This window comes from Neodiprion lecontei, chromosome 2, assembly GCF_021901455.1.
Source record: "Neodiprion lecontei isolate iyNeoLeco1 chromosome 2, iyNeoLeco1.1, whole genome shotgun sequence".
Taxonomy (NCBI): Eukaryota; Metazoa; Arthropoda; class Insecta; order Hymenoptera; family Diprionidae; genus Neodiprion; species Neodiprion lecontei.
In genome coordinates, this window is record NC_060261.1 from 15,002,732 (window position 1) to 15,024,496 (window position 21,765).

At 35.0% G+C, this 21,765-nt stretch overlaps 2 protein-coding genes across 9 annotated transcripts; one reads left to right on the forward strand and one right to left on the reverse strand.

Annotated features, from left to right (window-relative positions):
* Window positions 1-1,464: 1,464 nt before the first annotated feature.
* LOC107225198 lies at window positions 1,465-3,564 on the reverse strand. Its single transcript, XM_015665576.2, has 5 exons — window positions 3,125-3,564; window positions 2,899-3,043; window positions 2,481-2,780; window positions 2,104-2,160; window positions 1,465-2,023 (listed from the first exon to the last, which is right to left on the reverse strand). Exons 1-5 carry the CDS (start codon window positions 3,270-3,272, stop codon window positions 1,660-1,662), a joined length of 1,014 nt encoding a protein of 337 aa, XP_015521062.1. The 5' UTR covers window positions 3,273-3,564; the 3' UTR covers window positions 1,465-1,659.
* Window positions 3,565-4,803: 1,239 nt separating this feature from the next.
* On the forward strand, window positions 4,804-21,760 carry LOC107225200 (far upstream element-binding protein 1). Of its 8 annotated transcripts, XR_006902550.1 has the most exons (15): window positions 4,804-5,127; window positions 7,439-7,547; window positions 8,289-8,504; window positions 8,926-9,055; window positions 10,361-10,615; window positions 10,801-10,984; window positions 11,396-11,596; window positions 11,860-12,058; window positions 12,155-12,312; window positions 12,693-12,807; window positions 12,879-13,049; window positions 13,132-13,328; window positions 14,424-14,724; window positions 21,100-21,169; window positions 21,607-21,760. XR_006902550.1 is itself a non-coding variant. In XM_046730104.1 (14 exons), the coding sequence occupies exons 1-13, from the start codon at window positions 5,044-5,046 to the stop codon at window positions 14,685-14,687; spliced, it is 2,283 nt and encodes a 760-aa protein (XP_046586060.1). In that variant the 5' UTR covers window positions 4,804-5,043; the 3' UTR covers window positions 14,688-14,724; window positions 21,100-21,760. The 8 variants fall into 8 exon arrangements, 7 of the variants coding, with proteins under 7 accessions (XP_046586060.1, XP_046586061.1, XP_046586057.1 ...); XM_046730104.1 differs by having other exon boundaries at window positions 21,100-21,760; XM_046730105.1 differs by lacking the exon at window positions 21,100-21,169.
* The last annotated feature ends 5 nt before the right edge of the window (window positions 21,761-21,765 follow it).

The following is a 21,765-nucleotide window of genomic DNA, read 5'->3' on the forward strand; positions in this document are numbered from 1 at the left end:
GAGTAGTAGGAAGGAAACAACACTCTGCGATAAAACTTGTCCCCAGTTTTGAGGTAACGTAAGAGGAATTGTCTAAATGCGATTTGAGCGCCTCTTACGGAAAAAAGTGAAATTTTCGCTATAAAATGTAAAAAAAAGGGCGGCAATCGTAACCTATAGGCCTCCGTTTTATAAACATATTCCGTAAATTCGTAAAATACGCATCTGAAGTAACTAAAAAACAGTAAAAACCGAGTGATTGCTTTTCTTATCTCAACCGACATTAAATCCGAGGAAAAGGTTTGCAAACGGCGAATCGTAAGATCATATGGGGAAGGGGGTGAGTGCGCTATACGGGCTTACACCGCAAGAGGCGCTTAAATCGCACCTTGACAATTCTTCTTACGTTGCCCCAAAAACTGGGCCAGCCTTTGAGCCAAGTGCTGCTCGAGTCTCCTTCCTACTACTCCGTGGGCGCTGCTCACAGCCCGCAGTGACAATGGAAGATATGATGCTTAGACCATACACGTAGTAAGAAAATATAAAACAAGGTGTGTTCGGCGGAGCCCTCTCCGAGCACCAATACGTGCGCCGACCGTGTGAAGGCCATCTTGGATTTTCAACTAATCGCATTTATCATCATTCAATGCACCCTCGTTATTCATAGTACTTTTATTAAAAAATTAAACAAAGTATAAACATTAAGTAATAAAAATATGTATTGATAATATATTTTTGAGAATATTAACAGAATTGAATCAATTAGATTTAAAAATAAGTAAAATTGGTTATATTTTTCATAAGTATACAATTTTTAAGATATGCGTGAATGAAGGATAGCCGTAGTCATTGTTTTTATCTTTAAAAAAATTCGTTTGCTAAGAAAAATAAAAATAATTATTTATAATACTTTATATTTATGTACAAAAAGGTAGGTATAAAATTTTATTTATTTTCCCTGATCTATCAGGTACTCGAGATTCTCATTCATTAATTCTTCCAGGCACTTTTCATTCAATAATGTGCCATCATTATAGAATCCATCGCCGACAAAGTTATGAATTGGTTTTATGTAGATCTGGCTGATCACTAAATACAAAAATTTTCAGTATACTATCACGAGGATGAGTGAAGAAAAACAGCTTTGATCGTCATAAATTCCAATGTTTAGAGTATTTTAAATGCGAATATGGATGACCCCAGGTCTATTGTAACAGCCACACCGATGTAAGCGTGGCCGTATAACTGAGCTATAACATCATTCACAATTTCCTTTATGAGTGATTCATTGAATTTGTAAAAACCGGGTTGCTTCCAGTGGCTGAATAGTCCTCGAATCACAGCTAATTGGTACATTTTGTGTAGACAACACGCTTTTCAAACTTTCTGCCTATTTCAATATGCTGTGTTATAATATCAACTAGAGTGCGGATATGCAGTGGATTGAGTATAAGGAATACAGGGTGATTATATGCGGTACTCTGATATGTATAACTATATATATTCTAAGTTGTACATATACAGGTATGTTCTGAACGAGTGGATAGGCCAACTGACTAATCGCTCTACAATATTTCGCTCTTCACTTTTTCACACATATATACACTTGTATGCATTACAGACCTCACAGAATAATTTATTGAGCCTCTAGATACGAAGTTTTTTTTTTGGCTAGAAGGTTCATGTACTTATTTCTTCATGAACGTCAAGTACTTCTTCACTCAGATCAACTTTAGCCGCCCATTTCCTCAATGTTGACAATCCAGGTAGAGGAAAATTTTTCTTCAACAAATACTTGTATCCTTTTGAACTGATGGAATGAAATTCGATAGCGGAGGCTATATCTTCAAGCGACCACATCACTTTTGTTTGATTTGGACGCAAAAGTCTTTTGATCTGCCCAGGAGTGAAGATTGGATCAAGCAATTGAAGAATTTTATCTCTCACTTGTTCTTCAATATCTTTCTCTTGATTGCAGAGTTGGCGATTCAATTTTTTTATTTCTTCTTGCAGCTTAATATTCTCTTCGATGCAACTTTGATATCTAGGAAAAAAGAGTAAAATTAAAAAGTGGAACATCATGAAGCTTTATAAAAAACCGTTTCATGAACGTGTTGTACTAACCTTTCTAGATGTTGACATTTACTGTTTTCACAGTTCAAAGTTTGTACTCCATCAGATCTATAGAAATATAAATTTGATCAAATCAACTACATTCTTCGATATTCATTACGCAGATATATGATAACATTTTTATTGAAATTTGATAAAAAATAATGTTGATATTAATCAGAGTAAGTGAAGTTCTTTACAGTTGTAAATATCAAATTCAAGTATAGGAAATGAAGTAAATTATTTAAAAGAAGTGTTGCAGCACAGAAGCATTTGTAGTATTTGAAATAAAAAAAGTAGCGTTTTGTAAATAGTTTTAATCATTTCACCGTCAGTAAATGCGCTTGAACATATTGATTAAAATATGAAAAATTTATCACATTCCATACCTGACACTTTTGTATGATGCACGTTGTGCATAGTCTGATGTTACACATGCAGGTTTAGCTGAAATTTCATGGGTCTCATCACTTTTCAAGAAAATTTTTTTCCTTGTCGAAGTGCTTGGCGTTGAACAATTGTCTTCGACTTTATTATTATTATTACTGGTAGTTGAGCTAGCATGAGATATTGACGTAGAGGCATAATTCTCTTTGTCGATTGTGACAAATTCCAGGGACACCCTTCTTTTTTTTGCTGAATCCTTCCAGACACTGGATACATTCTGCACAACAGCTGCCCTGCGTTTACTGTGTTTATTGAAAATTGGAACATAACAGCATGGTTACCTATATGTTCTGTTTCATTGAATACATCATTAATCTCATTTTTCTGATTAATCTAGATTTCTATTCGTGTGTAACTTACCTGACCCCAGTCGATTCTGTTAAAAACTTAGTAGGCAATGCATCTCCACGTAACCTCCTTCTAGTCGATAAAGCATAATTTTCGTGCAAAAATTCCGACCTTATGTCGAAACAACTTTCCTCAAAATGAACAGAGCAGACACGAGCTATTTAATTAGAAAAATATTAGCAATATATTCAAATTCTGCATAGAGGAGAGTTGAATACAATAATTGTTCAACAATTACCGTTTGCGATGTTGATCTTCTCACTCCCACAGCTGTCGATCCACTTTTTTCGTAATTCATATTTTTTTGGAAACACATGAAACGAAATGTGTTTGTTCTTCGTATTTCCACTCCAATTTTTACACGCTTTAATGCAACAATTCGGCATTATTGAATTTTAATTATGCAAACAATTGACGTAAACAAAGATACGACGCAGGCGTCGTATATTTTCAACATGGCTTCCATACGGTTGGCAGAGAACCGGACGAAATTGCGTTCGCTGTAGGAGCACACCTTATTTTCATATATTCGTGACATATAAAGATTGTTGGCTCTGGATTATTTTTCGTTACAGTATGTCGGGTATGAGCGGGTTTGGGGGTAATACCCGTTTTACATATTATCAACCAAGTTACTGACTATGCCGGTAAAACAAATTCTTCACAACTAACAACTGTCGCATGCATAATGTTGGCAACATACCGTCATCATTGCGAAATTCATAAGTTGGGACATTCCACTGTTGAGTACGCAGAAGTTTTACAACGCAACAATGAATATTAATCAAATATTATACGCTCATGTATCGTTTATATTCACCTGCATATATTGAATCTTTTATAGGCGATAGCAACATGTCCAAGACACCGATTTATTTTTTCAACATTTTCTATGAAGTCATCTCTGAGTTGCAAATATTTTAGAAAAAAATTTTAAATACTTCAATTTCAGATCCTTTGCTTCCGATACGTTCCGCATGCTTCGTTCTTCTCTTCGCTTCGTTCAGCTCCAGTTTGGTATAGCGCGTGTTGACCTTTAGCGTTGTTTAACTTTCTCTCCTTCATTTTTTAACCAACAATTGTTTTGGTTCTAAAACAAATTGACTATTTCGCAATGCATGGCTCTTCGAAGTTATTTGAATATGAAAAAACCTTAAAAGTTTGCAGCTCTTTAGAGCGGGCATCGAATGAAATTCTTCCGTTTGCGACTCATCGGATTGGATCGAACGGAATTCTAAAATTCACGGCTCTTGGGAGCGGATCGAACTAATATACGGCAGTTGATGTATAATAATTCTTATAATTGAAATATATTAGGTATACTTAACTTATATGGTAAACGCGGTGAGCGATCGTAACATGAATTCTTGTTTTTTCATACTGACCGCTTACCAACTTGAACCGTGTCGACTGTGTCTACAAGGTAGGTAGAGGGCGCCGCTTAATTAGGAATTTATCTCTTCAATTTTTGTATGCGAAGAGCTCATTAATATGAGTTTAGCCAATAAACCATCAATACAATATAATATAATTAATGAAATCGTTTGCAGTTCGTCTGTAGATGTTATTAGTGCAGTTAGAATTGATTGATAGTGATACAGAAACAAAGTGCTTTTACCCATGAATTTTTGAACCCATCTTACATCATTTCGATTTGTTTGAAAGAAAAAAAAAAAAAAATACTCAGCATTGGAAAAATCCTAGATGAAATCAAAAGAATGTCATGGTCAACCGTTTATTGAGTTGACGTGAAAAGCCCCTTATATATTTTCATCGTCAGTCACGGCCGTGGGATGCTACCTTCTGAATTGTCTGTTGGGCCCGCCGCAAGCGGCAGAAATGGGAAACAAGAAACCGGATGCACGCTTTTCTTGGGTGGGTTCGTAATCTGTTAGCATTTGTTATCTATGGCGGGTCATGATCCGATGCTGACGCTTGCGCGTTGTGGTGTTAATTGTGGATTTCACTAACTGCCCCAGCTATTCTTGTGTGAAATAAAATAGCAAGAAAGTAGCGTCGGTTTTCGTTCAGTCGCGTTCCGAGTTTACATCCTACAACCAAATAAAAACTACAGTAACTGAAGTTTTTCTGCCTACGCGAGATACGGACAGGGAGAAATAACGAGCCTTTCATCGTCCTTCCCCTTCATGGTTCATCATGAGTGATTATTCAGCGGTCGCTCCGCCACAAAATTTCAGTCAAAGTTCCGCGTTTGCAGCTGCCCTGCAACGTGCCAAACAGGTAAGTACGTCAAATTATCACCGAATATTCATTTTACGCGATAACTGTTTCTACTCCCGTCCGACCTCCATTTCGGCTTCACTCGCAATTGCTCGCTTGGGAATTGGGATAGCTGCAACTACACGCACGTTTTCCCTCGCAGATGCTTTACACGTTTTACGAGTCTCTGAATCCATGTTTAGATTTCTCTAGATAACGAGGACCATTTCTTCGACCCAATTTTTTTTTAACAACTATCTAATTCTCTTCGAATATACTCGCTACTCTTCCTAATTACGCTGCAGTATTACAACTCACATGTTATTGCCAGAAAATTACTCAGTCAATATCAATCTAATTCCGCTGTATCACTTCTTCAATATCTCTGGTTAAACGGTACACGCGTAGTCGTTACTTTTTAGCAAAATCACTTGTTTCACAGTTATTCCCGAGTCAATGTTCCATTAAATGTAACTTTGCGATATGTCTGCTGAAATATTCATGTCTAGTAAAAAAGTAAACTCCGTGTTTATTAAGTAGCCAATCTACTAGTATGTATGTTGTATAGTGATATATTGTGAAACGTTGATTTTAATTGGTGCTGCAGAATTCCACAGAATTGGCCATCGTTTTGTTACCCGTAGTTTCATTCTCACTTACAATCCAAACACCTTATGTTTTGATTCCAATACTATAGATTTACTCTTCTTACTCACACTGTTTATTTTGAAATATATCGATCACAACTTGAACAGCCCTCATTTCTTGCGGCTATTCAACAACAACCTGGACATCGTTATTTCAATGAATAGCGACGGTTTATCCTGCATTTATCAATTTGCTTATCTCTTTTTCCTTACGGAGCTCTTCGTTTCCAAACACCATTCACATACTTTTCGTCATTTTGAGTTAAATAATTTAGTATAGAAATGTTGCAATTTGCAAAAGACATTACTCTGGTCAGTTTTAGAAACATAGAATGGTCATTACATTTGCTACATTTTCCGCAACCAAATTATATGAGGTTAAAGTTGGTAATGTTTTTATAACAATTCATTTTTGGGCAAACTCGGTATTTTGCTACTAAAAAATAATTTTCGTCCAATCTGCACTGAAAGCATGCTTTTTTATGCGTATAAAGTGGGCACAAAGTATTTTTTTTCCACCCAGAAACAAGTGGGCGGCTACAAAATATCATAAGCGGGCTCGAAGTATGTTTTTACTCCCATTTCCTCTAACAATGGAGGATGATTATGGACTCAAAGGCAAACTTTCGATGCAGGCTATGGATACAAAAGTATTGTGTGCACTACGGGTGGTAGGCGATTGATGCTGATCGTAGGATTTTTAGGTAAGCCTTGATGACTCTCCGCATATCGAGGCTCGCTTTTGGTGAGCCTCGGTAGCTTTGAGTCCTCTTGGACTCCTGAAAGTCGCACTCACGTCGATTGCTAGCTTTCTGCCCTTAATACACAATGCACTATTAAAATTCAGTAAAACGTAATATATCTTTAACAATATTAATATAATCATATTTTGCAAACTCCGATACTTTAGATTTTTTGTGAATGTAATTGCAAAATCAGGCTGGCGATTGGTCATTGAAATTTTGGAAACTCTGGGGAAATCGCTGAAATGTCAGGGAAAATATATGATGGGAATTTTCAATCAAATGAATGTTGTTTTTTTAACGTTCGTCATAAGAACTCGCAACTTATTTCTTCAATATAGCACATACTGGTTGAAATAATTTGACGTCAATGATGTTACAAATGCGAGACAAGTGGTTTAGTAATTTTTCAATAACATTTGTTCTAGTTTGTATCCCTCAACCAGATATGTCAGTTTGACTATGAACAAATACATGTGTAACTTATTATTAAAGCAATATAAATTTTCTCGGAAAATCAGGGATGTTTCATAATGTAGATCTGGAAAAGACTTAAAACGTCGACGAAATTCAAAATGTTAATTGAATCGCCACCCACAAAATAATTAATTTTTTAAAGTTTCACTACTTTAGTATCACTCGCTTCAAACTCACAGAGTTACAAGTTTCATACTCTTGACCCACATTCACAATTAGTGGGTAAATCCAAACTTGGGTTCCTTAAAATAAAAAATCTCTCCATCCATTCCATTGTCAGCTTTTTTTTTTCTTTCAATCCCAAGGAGAATTGTTAGGTAAATAATAGTTTTCTCTGTAAGTCTTAGTCGGGGTAAGTGATATTTTATCGGAATAGGTACATCTGTGCAATGATGAATCTGAACTTGAAGGATATAAGTTTTACAATAATGTTCGTAATCGGACTGCTGTTATTTCTGTTTACAGATTGCAGCTAAAATAAATCCTGCCGGTTCTCAAAGTAATACGGAACCAAAGTTAAAGCGTCCTCTTGAAGATTGTCCAGGTGAGGCAAATCAATCTCTTCACACTTCAGGTACTAGCATACATACATTGTTTTTGTTTTTAAGTTATCTTTGTCTGTTTCGTTTACTGTAATTGATTGATCCACTAATTTTCACGAGGTTGAAGTTTGGAATGTTGAGAAAATATGCAACAATATCCGATGACTTATAATCGATAAAATGTGCAAGGAATATTTACACACGCAATTACATATATCTATGTATTTTACAAACATAAGTCACACGATTCAATGACTCTGTTTTATCTTATTATGTGGTACTCTAATCTTGAGTAGATGGTAACACTTTCGAATGATTTGAAACTAAGGTCAGGTAGTACTGGTTTCAGAACCGCTCGACAATCGTCTTTAGGAGTGAGGTTCCAAAAATAGAATAGCTACACAATGAAAGTATCATAATGTAGAATTTTCAATGAACCGATGATCTAATTCATAGAATTTTAGAATGTCAAAAGTCAAAGTATAGAAAGTACAGGATCGTAGTTTACTTTAAACTGTTTGCATTTTTGCTTCTCTATATTTCAGCCTTCATTTTAAAATTTTATAAATTAGTTTTCTGGGCTTTTGAAAATTCAACATTACGATACTTCCGTAATGCGATGATTTTACTTTTTAATCTCTACCCTTCTTCAGCTGTTGAGTTTCTGTTATAGGGTCGAATACGAAAATGAACACTAAAATTACTCACTAACTGTTGAACCACAAGTTTTTGAACATTGTTTTATGCGAATATGATCTCTTTAACTTCTTCAGAGCCAGAAGCAAAAAAAGTGGCGGCTTTAGTAGCAGATCCTATGATTGGGCTACGGGGGGGCCCACCTACTGGTACTTCTATCAGTGAAGTTGCGGCTCAGGCAGCTGTAGCTGCCCGAGTGGCTGTTCAGTCGACTTCACCTCCTGCCGTCATGGCTGGAATGGGAGGTATCTGTAATGAGGATATTAGAGTCCCAGACAAAATGGTTGGGCTAAGTAAGTATAAACGTCATCCGCCTCTTTTCCCTAGTAAGACCATGGTCAAACGACTCTTCATCATCTTCCATAAATCATCGTGTCCAGACATTTTCAACGCCAACGAATGATGCGAAAGGCATAGTTCAGACTATCACTTCTTGGGTGATGCTTTAGCTGGTTGCAGAAGGTTAACTGTGGCGTTTGGTACAAAAACTTATCTTCGTTATTAGCGAAGGGTGCAACAAATTTTTCAACAAAGTTCTGTTCAATTTAGATGATATCTACTGAATATTTGAAATTCGAATGTCCCCTGGTGTTTTTCCTTTCCTATAATTGTGCATTTGGCGTCATAAATTTGTCGAAAATTTTTTGACCTATCCAGCTTTTGATTTCCTATCTATCTGTGAATTAATGGTCATCTCCATTTATTATTTTCCAGTAATTGGCAGAGGTGGAGAACAAATAACTAGATTGCAAAGTGAAACTGGGTGCAAGATACAAATGGCGCCAGAGAGTGGCGGATTGCCAGAACGTGTTTGTACTCTCACAGGGTCCAGAGAAGCCGTCAAGTAACTTACTTTTTATTTCTTTATACCCTCAATATAACAGTTATTGCCGATTTTTTTTTTTCATTTTTCAACCTTTACAGCTTTGAATTTTCAAATTATCACCAACAAAATTGACTGCTTTTTTTGATGTCCAAAGTTGCGATCGATTGTAAATTTAAACTAAGAAAATGAGTATTGTATTTTCATCATCTAGAAATCGCGGCAATATTTTTTATTCAAATAATTTTCGCAAATACTTTAATTGATCGTGTCACTTACGTTTCACAGTATCCAATTGAACTTGTTGTTTTAAACCAAATTTACATTATCTTGAAACTTTGGGTGAAATTTTGTTGTTAGAAAGCAACTGTCCACGACTTCGAGTTTTTTTTTTCCTTTTTTTTTTTTCTCCCCATAATGCTGTCAGTTGCACTTACTAAAATATATAGTCGGTGTGTTTGTATATACATATAAACGTATATCATTATCTGACACAGTACTTTTGAGATTTTCTTTTTCACAAATGCAAAACAGGCCTTCAGTTTCGAACTTTCATAATAGAATTGAAAAGAAATAACTTCTTTAAATTAAAAATATGGAATAAATGCGTTTTATAACTGGAACAGCCGAATTAGAAAATACAAATCCTTCTGGGAGTAGTACGAACTTGAAATTGGCAAACCTGGCACTGTATATCTCATACTTATATACACACAAATATATGTACATACAATCCTTATGCATAGAGTATAATTGAGACGTTTGTCGAAGAAATTCGGTTTGTCAAGCTTGTCTGTACAAGTGATTGAGTTTTTTTTTTTTCTTCTCACCTTCTAATAATAGTGTACTCTATTGTTATGACGAAGGTTAGTGTCAAGTTTAGTCTGTTCCGAGTAACAGCCAGAAAATGGACAGTTTTTCAAATTGTATTGTAATCAGGCAATCTTTCGGTAGATTATAGAAGTATTTATTCTCACAAATCTTTCAATCTCAAGGTCACAAATGTTTGGCCTAAGGTAGATTCTTTAATATTTACTCTCAGTTCACAAGTGAAATAATTTTAAAGGCATTTCATAGCCCATGAAGAGTTTGTGAATATTTACAATGACGTTTGCTGTATTCAAAGCTTAATTATTGGTTACAGTTTCAGTGTTCAATATTTTCCAATTAAATGTGATATTCGCCAATACTCAAAATTATATTATATCTAATACTTACGCAATATAAATATCCCGGAATATGCGTATTTGTACACCTATTTTCTTTCATTTAACATTTGAATAATAAAGAATCGACGACGCACGTCTCACCGAAATAACATTTCAGTCGTGCTAAAGAGTTAGTCCTCTCCATTGTTAATCAAAGAAGCAGAACGGAGGGCATTGGTGACATGAATATTGGTAGCGGTAACAGCGCACTTATTGGCCATCCCGGGTTTGTTGAAATAATGATACCTGGTCCTAAAGTTGGTTTGATCATTGGCAAAGGGGGAGAAACGATTAAGCAACTACAAGAGAAGTCCGGGGCCAAGATGGTCGTTATTCAAGAAGGCCCTTCTCAAGAACAAGAAAAACCACTCAGGTGAAATTGAAATCGAAGACACAATCTCTTATGCACTCAGTTAAACTATTCAATAATTTGGCGACTTGTACCGTTCGGCGTGATACCTTTGAAACACAGTGAATGTACATTTTAAGCTTACAGTGGATTTACACATTGTTTTGGGGTGTATTAACATGACTCAGATTTAAGTGAAAATATTTTAGAATAACGGGAGATCCGCAAAAAGTTGAATATGCTAAACAGCTAGTGTACGAGTTGATAGCTGAGAAAGAGATGCAAATGTTCCATAGAGGATCACAAAGAGGAGGTTCTGACAGAGGGGGAACAAATTATAATAATACTGACAATGGGTTCAGCCATGGCTCTCAAAGTGGCGACGGTGTTGAGGTAAGCTACTGTTTCTTGTTTGGCGGCAATAAAACCTTGAAAAAAATGATGCCATAGCAAAACTGGTACAATTGCTTCCAATTACTTGAACGATATTGGGATGTCTGACAGAGGCGTAACTTAAGAAATTGAACCTAGCGGTGAAAATATGCACTAGAGTGAGTCGGTCACGCTGTACATAAACAAATGTAGACACGTGTATCTTTATAAAAATGCATTTTGTTTTTATAATGTTAAAATATAATACGAAACTTTCATTGCAAGAAATTTGTGAATTTGCACATAAACAAGTACATAGTACATATTCAGCTGATACGATTCGACCTACTCGCTCAGATGTTGAATATCGTCACCAGATAGCGAATTCGAGTGCTAGAGTTCATAATAATGCCGATGAATTACCCTCTTCAGGTTCTTGTACCACGAGCCGCAGTGGGTGTTGTTATTGGAAAAGGTGGTGACATGATAAAAAAAATTCAAGCTGAGACAGGAGCCCGTGTACAATTCCAACAAGGTAGAGAAGACGGTCCAGGTGACCGAAAGTGTTTGCTTTCCGGTAAACATCAAGCAGTGGAACAAGCACGACAACGCATTCAAGAATTAATTGACAGTGTAATGGTAAAACCTTATTCTAGTTTGTAAGTTAGAGGGGAATCCGAGCTGAATTCTTTATTGCATCCTTAATATACAGAAAAACATGCGGAAACTTAATTCGCAAATTGTAAGTGTTTTCTAATGTTTCAAATACTTGGTACTATCGACTAAATATCTCAATGGTGTTTTGAGACTTGTGAACCATTTATGTAGATAGTTTAAGCCTTGGTTATTAGGATACAAGCCGATACAAAATTTTAAACTATGTTTATGTCTATTAGAGACGAGATGACGGGCGGAATCCCATGGCTGGTGGTGGCAGAGGAGCAGGGGGACCACGTGGTAATGGTTTCGGTAGTGGTCGTAATTCAAACGAATTCGGTGGCGGGTGGGACAGGCGCCAAGGTGGCCCAATGCAAGACAAAGTTGAAACAACATTCACTGTTCCATCGACCAAGTGTGGAATCATCATTGGCAAAGGTAAAAAGCCATCTTCATTATGGGATGATTGTTTCTGCCTAAAAATATTCAACTGGAACTATTCCGAATGTGTTTTTTTTTTTTTTTTTTGTTCAGGTGGAGAAACTATCAAACAAATCAATCAACAAACTGGAGCTCACTGCGAACTTGATCGGCGGAATCAGAGTAACGAAAATGAAAAGATATTCATAATACGCGGAAATCCGGAACAGGTCGAACATGCGAAAAGAATATTCAGTGAGAAACTTGGATTGGTACGTAGATTTTTTTCTTCATAACAAATCAACTGAAATTCAGTTTCCTATTTGTCAACCATTGATTCTCCAATATAATCCCTATCGAGTTTTGAGTAAGCTCTATCTTTAGATGGTGTCTTAAGGTATGGGACAAGAAATTGCCATAATATGATAATTCTATAGTATTTTATAAAATGCGTTATACAACTGGAGTGCCGTATACGTATTATCAATGATGTGTAATTTTTATTCTATTGTGTTGATGTCATGGCTCTACATTCTTGTGATAACGAATTTTAACAGCTGTTCACTCCTGATTTTATAAATCAAATGTGCTATGTCCCCTCTGTAATAATCTTCGATGAACGTAACTCTCTTCATGATAAAAAAAATTGCAGAGTCCAGGAGGAGCCCCCTTTACAGCAGGGCAAGGGGCTATTGGATACAATCCAAACTGGAATTCTGGATCAGGATATCAATCTTGGCCAAACCAAGCTCAGTCCAGTGATACAGGTAATTTACACAAATAATTTGAAATGATTTATCACTGCGCAGTGAGTTCATAGAGTGTTTCATTATTTCAGCTGGCCCTGGTGCAACTCCTGGTGGAGTACATGTTAACCCGCAAACAGGACAACCAGATTACAGTGCACAATGGGCGGAATATTACAGATCACTTGGTATGCACAGAGAAGCTGACATGATCGAGCAACAGGCGAAACAAGGAAAACCTGATCAGGCTCAACCACAGCCAGGTGATTATTTTCGACTTCTAGAGCTCGACTCATCGTCGACGTTGCTGTCAATTGGGCTCCACGATTACATTAATTCTTGCAGGAAATACTCCGAGTCAAGCCAATCCAACCCCAGCTGGAACTGCCGGAGCTGTTCCACAGCAGCAACAGCAACAACCACAAACTGCAGCACAGAATGGAGGTCAAGCGGATTACAGTGCCCAGTGGGCAGAGTATTATAGAAGTATCGGGAAGATTAAGGAAGCTGAAGCAATAGAGGCACAAATGAAAGCTGGCAAGGTAAAATCGTAATCAATTATCGAGGGTGGTCACTCGTCTGGAAAACTTGGAAAATCGGCAAATGTCGGAGGATTTTGATTGGTATGGAAAGGTTAGGGAAATGTTAGGAAACCTTAGCAAATACTTGCAGGTTTTCTAGGAATCTCCACGAAAGATGGTGTTCAATGAAATTTTTCTATTTTTCAATTGTTCCTAATGATTCAAAATTGCTAGTTGTTTATAAATTTTTCGTTATCTGTGCTTGATTATCAGTATTTATTTATGTAGATGGTAGTGATGGTATTGATAATAATATGAATATGCTTGCTTGAGGATGGATGGGCAGGCTGAATCAAAAGTTAGGAAAAAGGAAGACAAAGTTTGTAAAACCTTCAACGGTGTTATTTGTGCCAATGATGGACGCTTATGAAAGAACCTCCGTATCATATAACTGAAATTAATCTAAGCAAATTTATAGTACCTCAGCTAAGATATCGACAATCTGCAGTGGTTTTATAATTGGAATGTTCAAAATAATTAAACCATGCTATCATTCATCCGATTCTCACGGTTAGTCTTTTGAAGGTTCTAATTGTATAACCTCTTGTCTTTTGGTTGATATGTCAGCTTCTGTTATTCGAATTTGGTCAAATTCATTTCAATTACATAGTATTGACGTCTTTTCATTCGTGTTCATTGTCAGTAGCACAAGTACTATTGCCGGAGACTTTGTTTTTGTATAATTTTTCTCTTTCATAATTTTCTATTCAGATAGTGGGACCGATTCATCCTTAAGATTGAAGCATACTAATCTTTACGAACTTCTGTTTTCTAATAATGAACAATTCAATTCCAACGTTTTCTGTAAGATACAAGTATCGAGATAGTTGATATGCTAAAGCAAAAATGTCGAGAGAAAAAAAGTATGAGAATTTTCAAACCAAATTGAATGGCCACCCTGAATAATTACCTGCAATAAGGAGTCGAAAAATTTTATCGTGTAATACTGTTTACGTATGGTATACGAAATATTCCGGAACAAATTGTGCCAAACAACTTGACCCAAGCTTAGACAGGTACCATGTCAAGGTACTTAACTCTGGATGTGTGTTTCAGCTGGGTTTGCAGGGAAGTCAATTAGCGCAACCCCAAATGCAACAAGCTTTACAGGGGCAATCCGCCGGTCCGCCGACTGGAACACCAACCTCTTTTCCCCAAAGTTACGGAAGCTATCCAGGAATGGGTCCCGGGTCTGCTCCAGCCGGTTATTACGCTGGTAGCACGGGTTCCGCCAGCCAACCGCAATCAGGCCAGCAGGCTCCTCCCTTCCCAGCTGGATATCAGAATTATCCATACTCCCAGCCGAGCTCCGATAATTAATAAGCAACGGATGAAAAATGAAAACAATGAACAATACGTAAGTAGAAATGGCTACTCACCTACATTGACGTTGATATTTGTGTTAATATGTACATATATCCATTATGTGTATATGTAACATAGAAAATGATGCATGTCTCTTTTGGTCTCCTTGATTTTCTCCATATTTATCCTAATAGGTATTATACGTATAATAGGAGTAGGTTTTTCTTTTTTATCAAAGTCCGCATTTTTATTATGTTCACCACAATGACGTATGAATTGACTAACTCGTTGCATATATCGTTCTTTTCATATATCGCATAAGCATATAAATGTATATTATATACGTGAAATCGAATACATGCTTGTTTAAAATATTGTTGATTATGTGCTCGTATACTGAATAATTTTCTGTCGCATAGTTTTGTTTCAATATGTTGTTTGTTTGTATAATTCATATTGCAGATGTGTGGTTCATCGTATGTTTATTTCGAAAATGTTCAAAAAAAAGGTGTGTATCATTTGCAACTGCTTAATTGAAAGAAAACATTTTAGGGGTTTTATTATCAGTATGAAATTGAAATTTTCATTTCTTTCATTTAATAATGGTTCATTCATGTATACAATTTTACATACATTGTTTACCCAGAAAGTATCTGCAATTATTTTTCCTACTAAGTTAAACCATTGTTGTGGACTTTTAAAACATACTATTATTATCATTATTATTGTTGTTGTTATTATTATTATTATTAATACTATTGTTAATACTATTACTATTAATAATATTATTATTGATAAAATTGAAAACATGATGATTTGTGGTTGAAAGATATTATCAGTGGTAATATTACATATTTATACATGTATTGCAAATATTCTTTTATTGAGATGATTTATCGCACTTTTTTTGGTCACTCGTTTGTTTACTATTATATTATATTACCCTGTTCTCCCACGGTTTGTTTTTATTTTTATTGTTGCAGTTGTCACTTCACGTCGCATCACTCTTAATTTCGTGGTTACAAATGTAAGGCGTTGCTAACTGTTTGTATGTACTTCGTTTATTCATTACAGCGCCAACATGTGTACATCGCTTGCAGGAACTGATGAAATTTGTGTTCATCGTACAACTGCAAAGTGCAAAAAGTCGGATCTACGGTATGCCGATAGAACCAAGAATACATCTGTCTCCAGTTCAATGTCAGGGAAGGTATTAAAGTGATGATGGCTACTCCCAGGGAGTAGATGAACATAATCACCAGTCATATTTGCCAATATGTGACTTCCAATGGTTTAATTTTGTTATTTTCTTTTTTTTTTTACCTTAAAAAATAACTTGCAACTACTTTCTGGATATCATTTATGTAAGCTCTTACCATACATTAATAGCAACATCATATACATTATGAATCATTATGAAATTGGCATAATTTGGCGCGTTCATTTAGTTCGTACCCGTTTGTTTTTCCTCATTTATTATATTTAAGTAGATGATAATAATGATTAAAAGCAGATATAAAAAGTAAGAAAAACTCAACCAAATGCAGTTTTACTTATTTGAAGCCGCATTAAATAGACAGGAATAAAAACAAGCAAAACAACGTGCAAACTTCTCGTTATTACTCTAATAATGTTTATAATAGTATACAGAGTCAATCTGAAGTTGTACATCATGTATTTTCCAAAAATACATTAGATATAGTGAATAGTATATAAGAAATATAAACTAAAAGAAAAGAATAATAGGGCATGATGGACTATATTATGATCAAATTACACGTAATTACTCTTTTTTCCTCGCAAATCCAGCCAACTTCAACAGTAAAGTTTGTCCCAATTCAAAATTTTCGCACTATATGATATATGAATATCTGCACTTGGCGCAAAAGAATTGAAATTGAAATTTGTTTATGGACTAGGGATAATCTCGTCCATTTCTCTACTGTATTAAAAAGAAAGTAAAAAAAAAACTAGCAAGATAGTTTGGCTTAAACTTTTTACTGTTATGCGCATAAGTATGTAATTTTAAAATTTTTCTTCGTTCATTTTGTCTGTATTTGCGACGCTTACACTTTTGTACACGCATAAAGTTCTGTGGTAATTTCTGAGAGTCTGATACTTGGATAATTACTGCATAATATAGTCAGGTCAGCATCTATTATAGAATAGTCAACTTTCCAATAACAAATAAAAAATCAATTATCTATAGTATACGCAGTTTTAACTTTTTCTTTTTTTTTCTCTTTATTAATCAACGTTTTCGGACGTGTTCTTTTCTGAGCATTTGTTCTCTGGTAAAGCGAGCATAGGTGCCAAAGAGAAAACTCTTGTTCGAAGTACCGATCTCTTAGTCAGGTTTGAAATTTTATGTGCGGGCTCGCTTTACCATTAAAAATGAATCAGAAGGTAGGAAACGAGAAAAAACTGTTAAAAAGTTTTTAGCAATCTGTATTGCTGCAATGATGAGAACACAAATAAAACAACATCCTGACTGTGTGATAGAAATAAATCTGAGCAAATTCGAATACCACAATCTAAGATATCAATAATCTGAGGAAAGGTTCTGCAATTACAACGGTCAAAATCGTTGAACTCTGGTTCTAATGTTTTGGGCTCATTTTGCTCGCTCACCAGTTTTTCATTATACATTATTTGAAAGATATTCAAGAAATTTTACATTATTGCAAAGTCATAATGTGCAAGTATATTTGTTTACGAGCATCTGTTGTATCGTACTTGCGCAACTGTATTCCTATCTAGTTTGGAGATGACTATTAGTTTAAAAAAATAATTTCGAAGTTTTTCGGAGATCTCTGGTGATCGAAATATACCCAAAAACATGAAAATTAGATTGAAAAAAACGAGAGTTCAATTAGTTACGTTCTTATTGTACAACCTTTTCTCCATTCGGTGACATCTTGGTACAAATTCGTTTCACTTACATAGGGATGTCGTTTCATTCATTTCCACTATCATTACAGCAAATAATATTGCTGGAGATATTATAAATAGTCTTTTCTTTTTTTCTAAGTTGTAATTCCGGCCGATTAACCCTTAATTGCGGCATTATAGTGAGCAGCTAGGCGCCTCTTCGTCATCCGCATTTCAAAATAATCGACGAAAACTCAGGTGTACAAACTCCTAATACCATCGAGTAAATGCGTAAACTCTTCCTTACTTACGCTCATAATACACTAATTCACCATACAATTTTTTGGAAATGGCATGCCTAACAGCTTGCATCACGAAGAATTCCCGTTATCGCTCACCGCTACTCATGGTAATTATTATCACACATTAATCATACCGCTGGCTGCAAGTATTACGGACATGCGGGGTTTCCTATCGCACCAATAGCTCCATTATTGCTGAGGGTCGTTCAAAAAAAGTCCATGTTTAAATTTTCCCACCGCCAATTATTGAAATAATCCATTCCATCGCCTGACTTCCGCTTTTGACCAGATTTCACAATTGTTCTACTCTGTAAAGACTTGAAAGTTTGTTTCTAATATTAGTATTCCATCAATATGATGCATTTGTGAACCGCAATCGATCTATTTAACCAATCTAAGTTGTTGCTTGCAAATTTAAATATGCTTCACCTTGTAATATTCTTTCGAGTGCAAGATTGAGCGAAATTAGAATATAACAATCGATTTCATCTCGCAAATATGAAGTCATTCAAATTTCGGTATTGGAAATTGTCTGAAATGGATTAAAGAGTATTAATACATGGCGAACAACTTCAGGAAGACTCAATATATTCAAGAACGAAGGGTCTGTATACATGAAAAGAAAATGATACAATTACGTATGACAAAATGTGCACACTTTTGAAATTAATTGTGTAGCAGTGATTTTCATCGATTGTATCATGTATTGTAATGATTTGTTCATTTCAGATATAGATTTCAGATAGCTTTCCACTGGGACATGGTTAACGCTGCCCATACCTTCTTCACTCGCGTAATCAATAATTACGCTGACTGATATAAAATTGGTTATGTTGAAAGATTACACCTTAACTCATGCGATCCAGTAGCACTGACTATGTCTTATTTGTATCGTGCATATATATATTGCATTACAATATATATATATATATTACAAATATTGTCCGAAATGCTTCTTCGTTTCATATATTGTTATTCTAGGATACGCGATTTACGTTCTAATTATAGGTAATAAGGCAAACTGAAATTCATTATCGAACGAAGTCAGTAGGGTAAATTTATAATTTCAACGTGCTCTCCTTCTGTGTTTCATTTTCTATGATATGTATTTATTTCCCCATATAATACATAACTGTAAAACGAATTGAAATCACCAGGGGATGATGCAGCAGATGAAAGAACAAAAAATGGAAGAACCAGAGCTCAACTAAACTCTATAATATATACATAAACATTTCGAATGCCTGTACTGTGTAACTCTTATTGTTAGTTATATAATTGCACTATGAAAAAAGCGTTGTTACGAAACTAAATTAATCCGACAGAAATGCTCGTTCCTGGATTATTTTGACTAAAAGTAACAAATGACAACCTTCGTTTCGTTGATTATATATATATATATACATATATAAATAGAAAAACATTGACATTATAAACCTCATGTTGACATGTTTTGATCATTCACCATTTAGGGATGTAAAATGTTTGACAATTTACTTGTATTGCCGATAATAGTTTAATCGATACTTATATCTATGTATATGCAAATGAATTACATTATCTTGTTTAGTGCACACTATGGTATCATTATAATCAGTAAATACAACTGTGACTTATTTTTTTGCTTTAAATCGTCAACGATACCAGTACCATTTTTAGGTTCCAAACTGCTGATAAAGAGTGACACCGTTGGAAGAAACAAATCACTATTATGTTTTACTTGGCATGATGATGATGATGATGATGCGTTGATAGGAACCAGGAGCCGCGCACTACTGGATTTTCTAGCTATGATCGTGAACCTGTTTTTGACATAATTACTGTTGCCTGTTGGTTGTCTTATGTGATGTATTCAAATCTATTCTTGACAAGGTCTTCATTACATTTTTTTTTCCATCATACTCAATGAAATCGGTTGAACATGTATATTCATATGTTGGTTTGCGATAATCGTTATTCGACTGTAACCCTTGTAACTTCAGCCTCCTTACAGGTATTGAATATTCTTCAATATTGATATCCTTTTGCTGTTCACATGTCCGCAAAACAGAGTTGGATCCTTCGTCAGAAAATCTTCTTTTTTATTACTTAATTTGTAAGAGGAGATGTTAACTTGGAAATGTTAAACCTTTTTCTACAATTGTCCATATGAAACGGTTTTATGAACTATCAGAGGTATTCTTCGATGTGAATATTTGATATTATGCATCATAATATTGTTGTGGTCTTATACCTGAACCCAATATTCCCATGATGAACAATATTTTTATTCACCCATAGAATGCCACACTGTTACATGGATCAAAGTCATTCGACAGGCAAATTATTTTTCTTGGTTCGCCAATTATCTAACATGTTGATTATCTGAAAATTGTCATTTCATGTATATCGGTGTTAATCAATATCATATCTTCCATTCTGATTATCGGGTGTTTATAATAAATACAATCGGCTACACCCCAATTTCAATAATGTGATAAAGTTGAGTTAAATCAAGGTATCTGGTTCCTAATCGTCATTCGCCAAAAACAACGTTTCAAACTAAACGATTTCTCTTGCTGGATCAGTTTTTCTCCCAGTATAACGACCAACGGCAAAATTATTACACTCAGTTATGGTGTATGAAATGAATTCTCGAAGTTTAAGGTACAGTTGTAAGGCCACAATATTTCCATTCTGTATGTTAATAATTTATATGTCCATGTTCACCTCCTTTATTGAGCTACGATCCATGTGAATATGTAGATTAATATGTTAGTTTTAATATCTCTTCTACATTCACTAACGTTTCTATCACCACCTGATTCAATATTGTCCCATGTAATATTAATTTGTAACTTGATGATACATTTCATAGAGGTGAATTAACTGGCCTTTATAAAATTTGTAATTCCATGATCGATTTTTTTTGTTCATTTTGTATCATTAATCGATCAGCTTTATGTGTATCAAGCATGCATCTGCATTTTTAGCTATTAACAATATGGGTACAAAAATTTTAACAAATGAATTTAAAATACTAATTTTCCCTGGTGATAAGTGCTTAGTAATCAGTACATTATATTTTAGTGATTCTCTGAATTTGAATAATCTCACCATGAATATTATAGATTCATTCTAATCATTGTTTAAATGAAAAACTTGTTGTTTGGTGTTGACATTTTCTTTCAATGTAATATTTTATTTCTGAATCTATATCTCGCTCGATTATAAGTAAAATGAAATTTTTACATATTCGTAATCGTGAATCATAGCTGTCCATGATGGGAGAAGGCTGGCATCAACGCTCTCTGTGCGTCATCTTCATTGAGAGATCAAACGAGGGTAAGTAACAAGAAATAGTGTATTCAACTCATAAATTATCGTTGACCATTGGACTGAATGCTAAAAAGTTTACAGTTAAAAATATTATTTCATGTCGATATAAACTTTTCAGTGTGTTTCGTCACTTCCATTTCTGTATTTGTGTTCGTGAATACCTGCATGCGTTTCCTTTTTTTTCGTAGTTTTTAAGATTGGATTCGCCCAGATGTTGTGTATTTGTGCTCGAAGTGAGTATTGAGCATGATCTCGAGTTTCATTATCACTGGTTTCATGTTTTCCATGATTAGGAACTGTCTAGGGTGCCTTCATTAAACCTGCCGACTGCCACAGCTGTGACAATCAGCAAAATTAAATTCCTGTTTCTAAACTGTGTGATCCGAAATTATCCATATTTTATTATCAACTTTGTTTTATGTTTCTGCATTATCTGGTTTTAGTCCCTAGCGACATATTCTACAGTTACAGCCATTTCCGAAAATCGAGGAGTTACCCTGTTGTCATACAAGCATGTTGAATTAAGAATTAAATAACTTTACTGAGAATCTTGTTTTTCTTTTGTCTTTCAATAAATAAATTACTTGCTCAATCACATATTT

Excerpts from the sequence above, each read along its gene's own strand:
- LOC107225200 (XM_046730104.1), top strand. The coding sequence starts at position 5,044 with ATGAGTGATTATTCAGCGGTCGCTCCGCCACAAAATTTCAGTCAAAGT. Across the intron at positions 10,616-10,800 it reads GAACAAGAAAAACCACTCAG|AATAACGGGAGATCCGCAAA; the intron begins GTGAAATTGAAA and ends AAAATATTTTAG. Across the intron at positions 12,808-12,878 it reads AGCTCAGTCCAGTGATACAG|CTGGCCCTGGTGCAACTCCT; the intron begins GTAATTTACACA and ends TCATTATTTCAG.
- LOC107225198 (XM_015665576.2), bottom strand. The coding sequence starts at position 3,272 with ATGCCGAATTGTTGCATTAAAGCGTGTAAAAATTGGAGTGGAAATACG. Across the intron at positions 3,044-3,124 it reads GAAGATCAACATCGCAAACG|CTCGTGTCTGCTCTGTTCAT; the intron begins GTAATTGTTGAA and ends CTAATTAAATAG. Across the intron at positions 2,024-2,103 it reads AAATGTCAACATCTAGAAAG|ATATCAAAGTTGCATCGAAG; the intron begins GTTAGTACAACA and ends CTTTTTTCCTAG.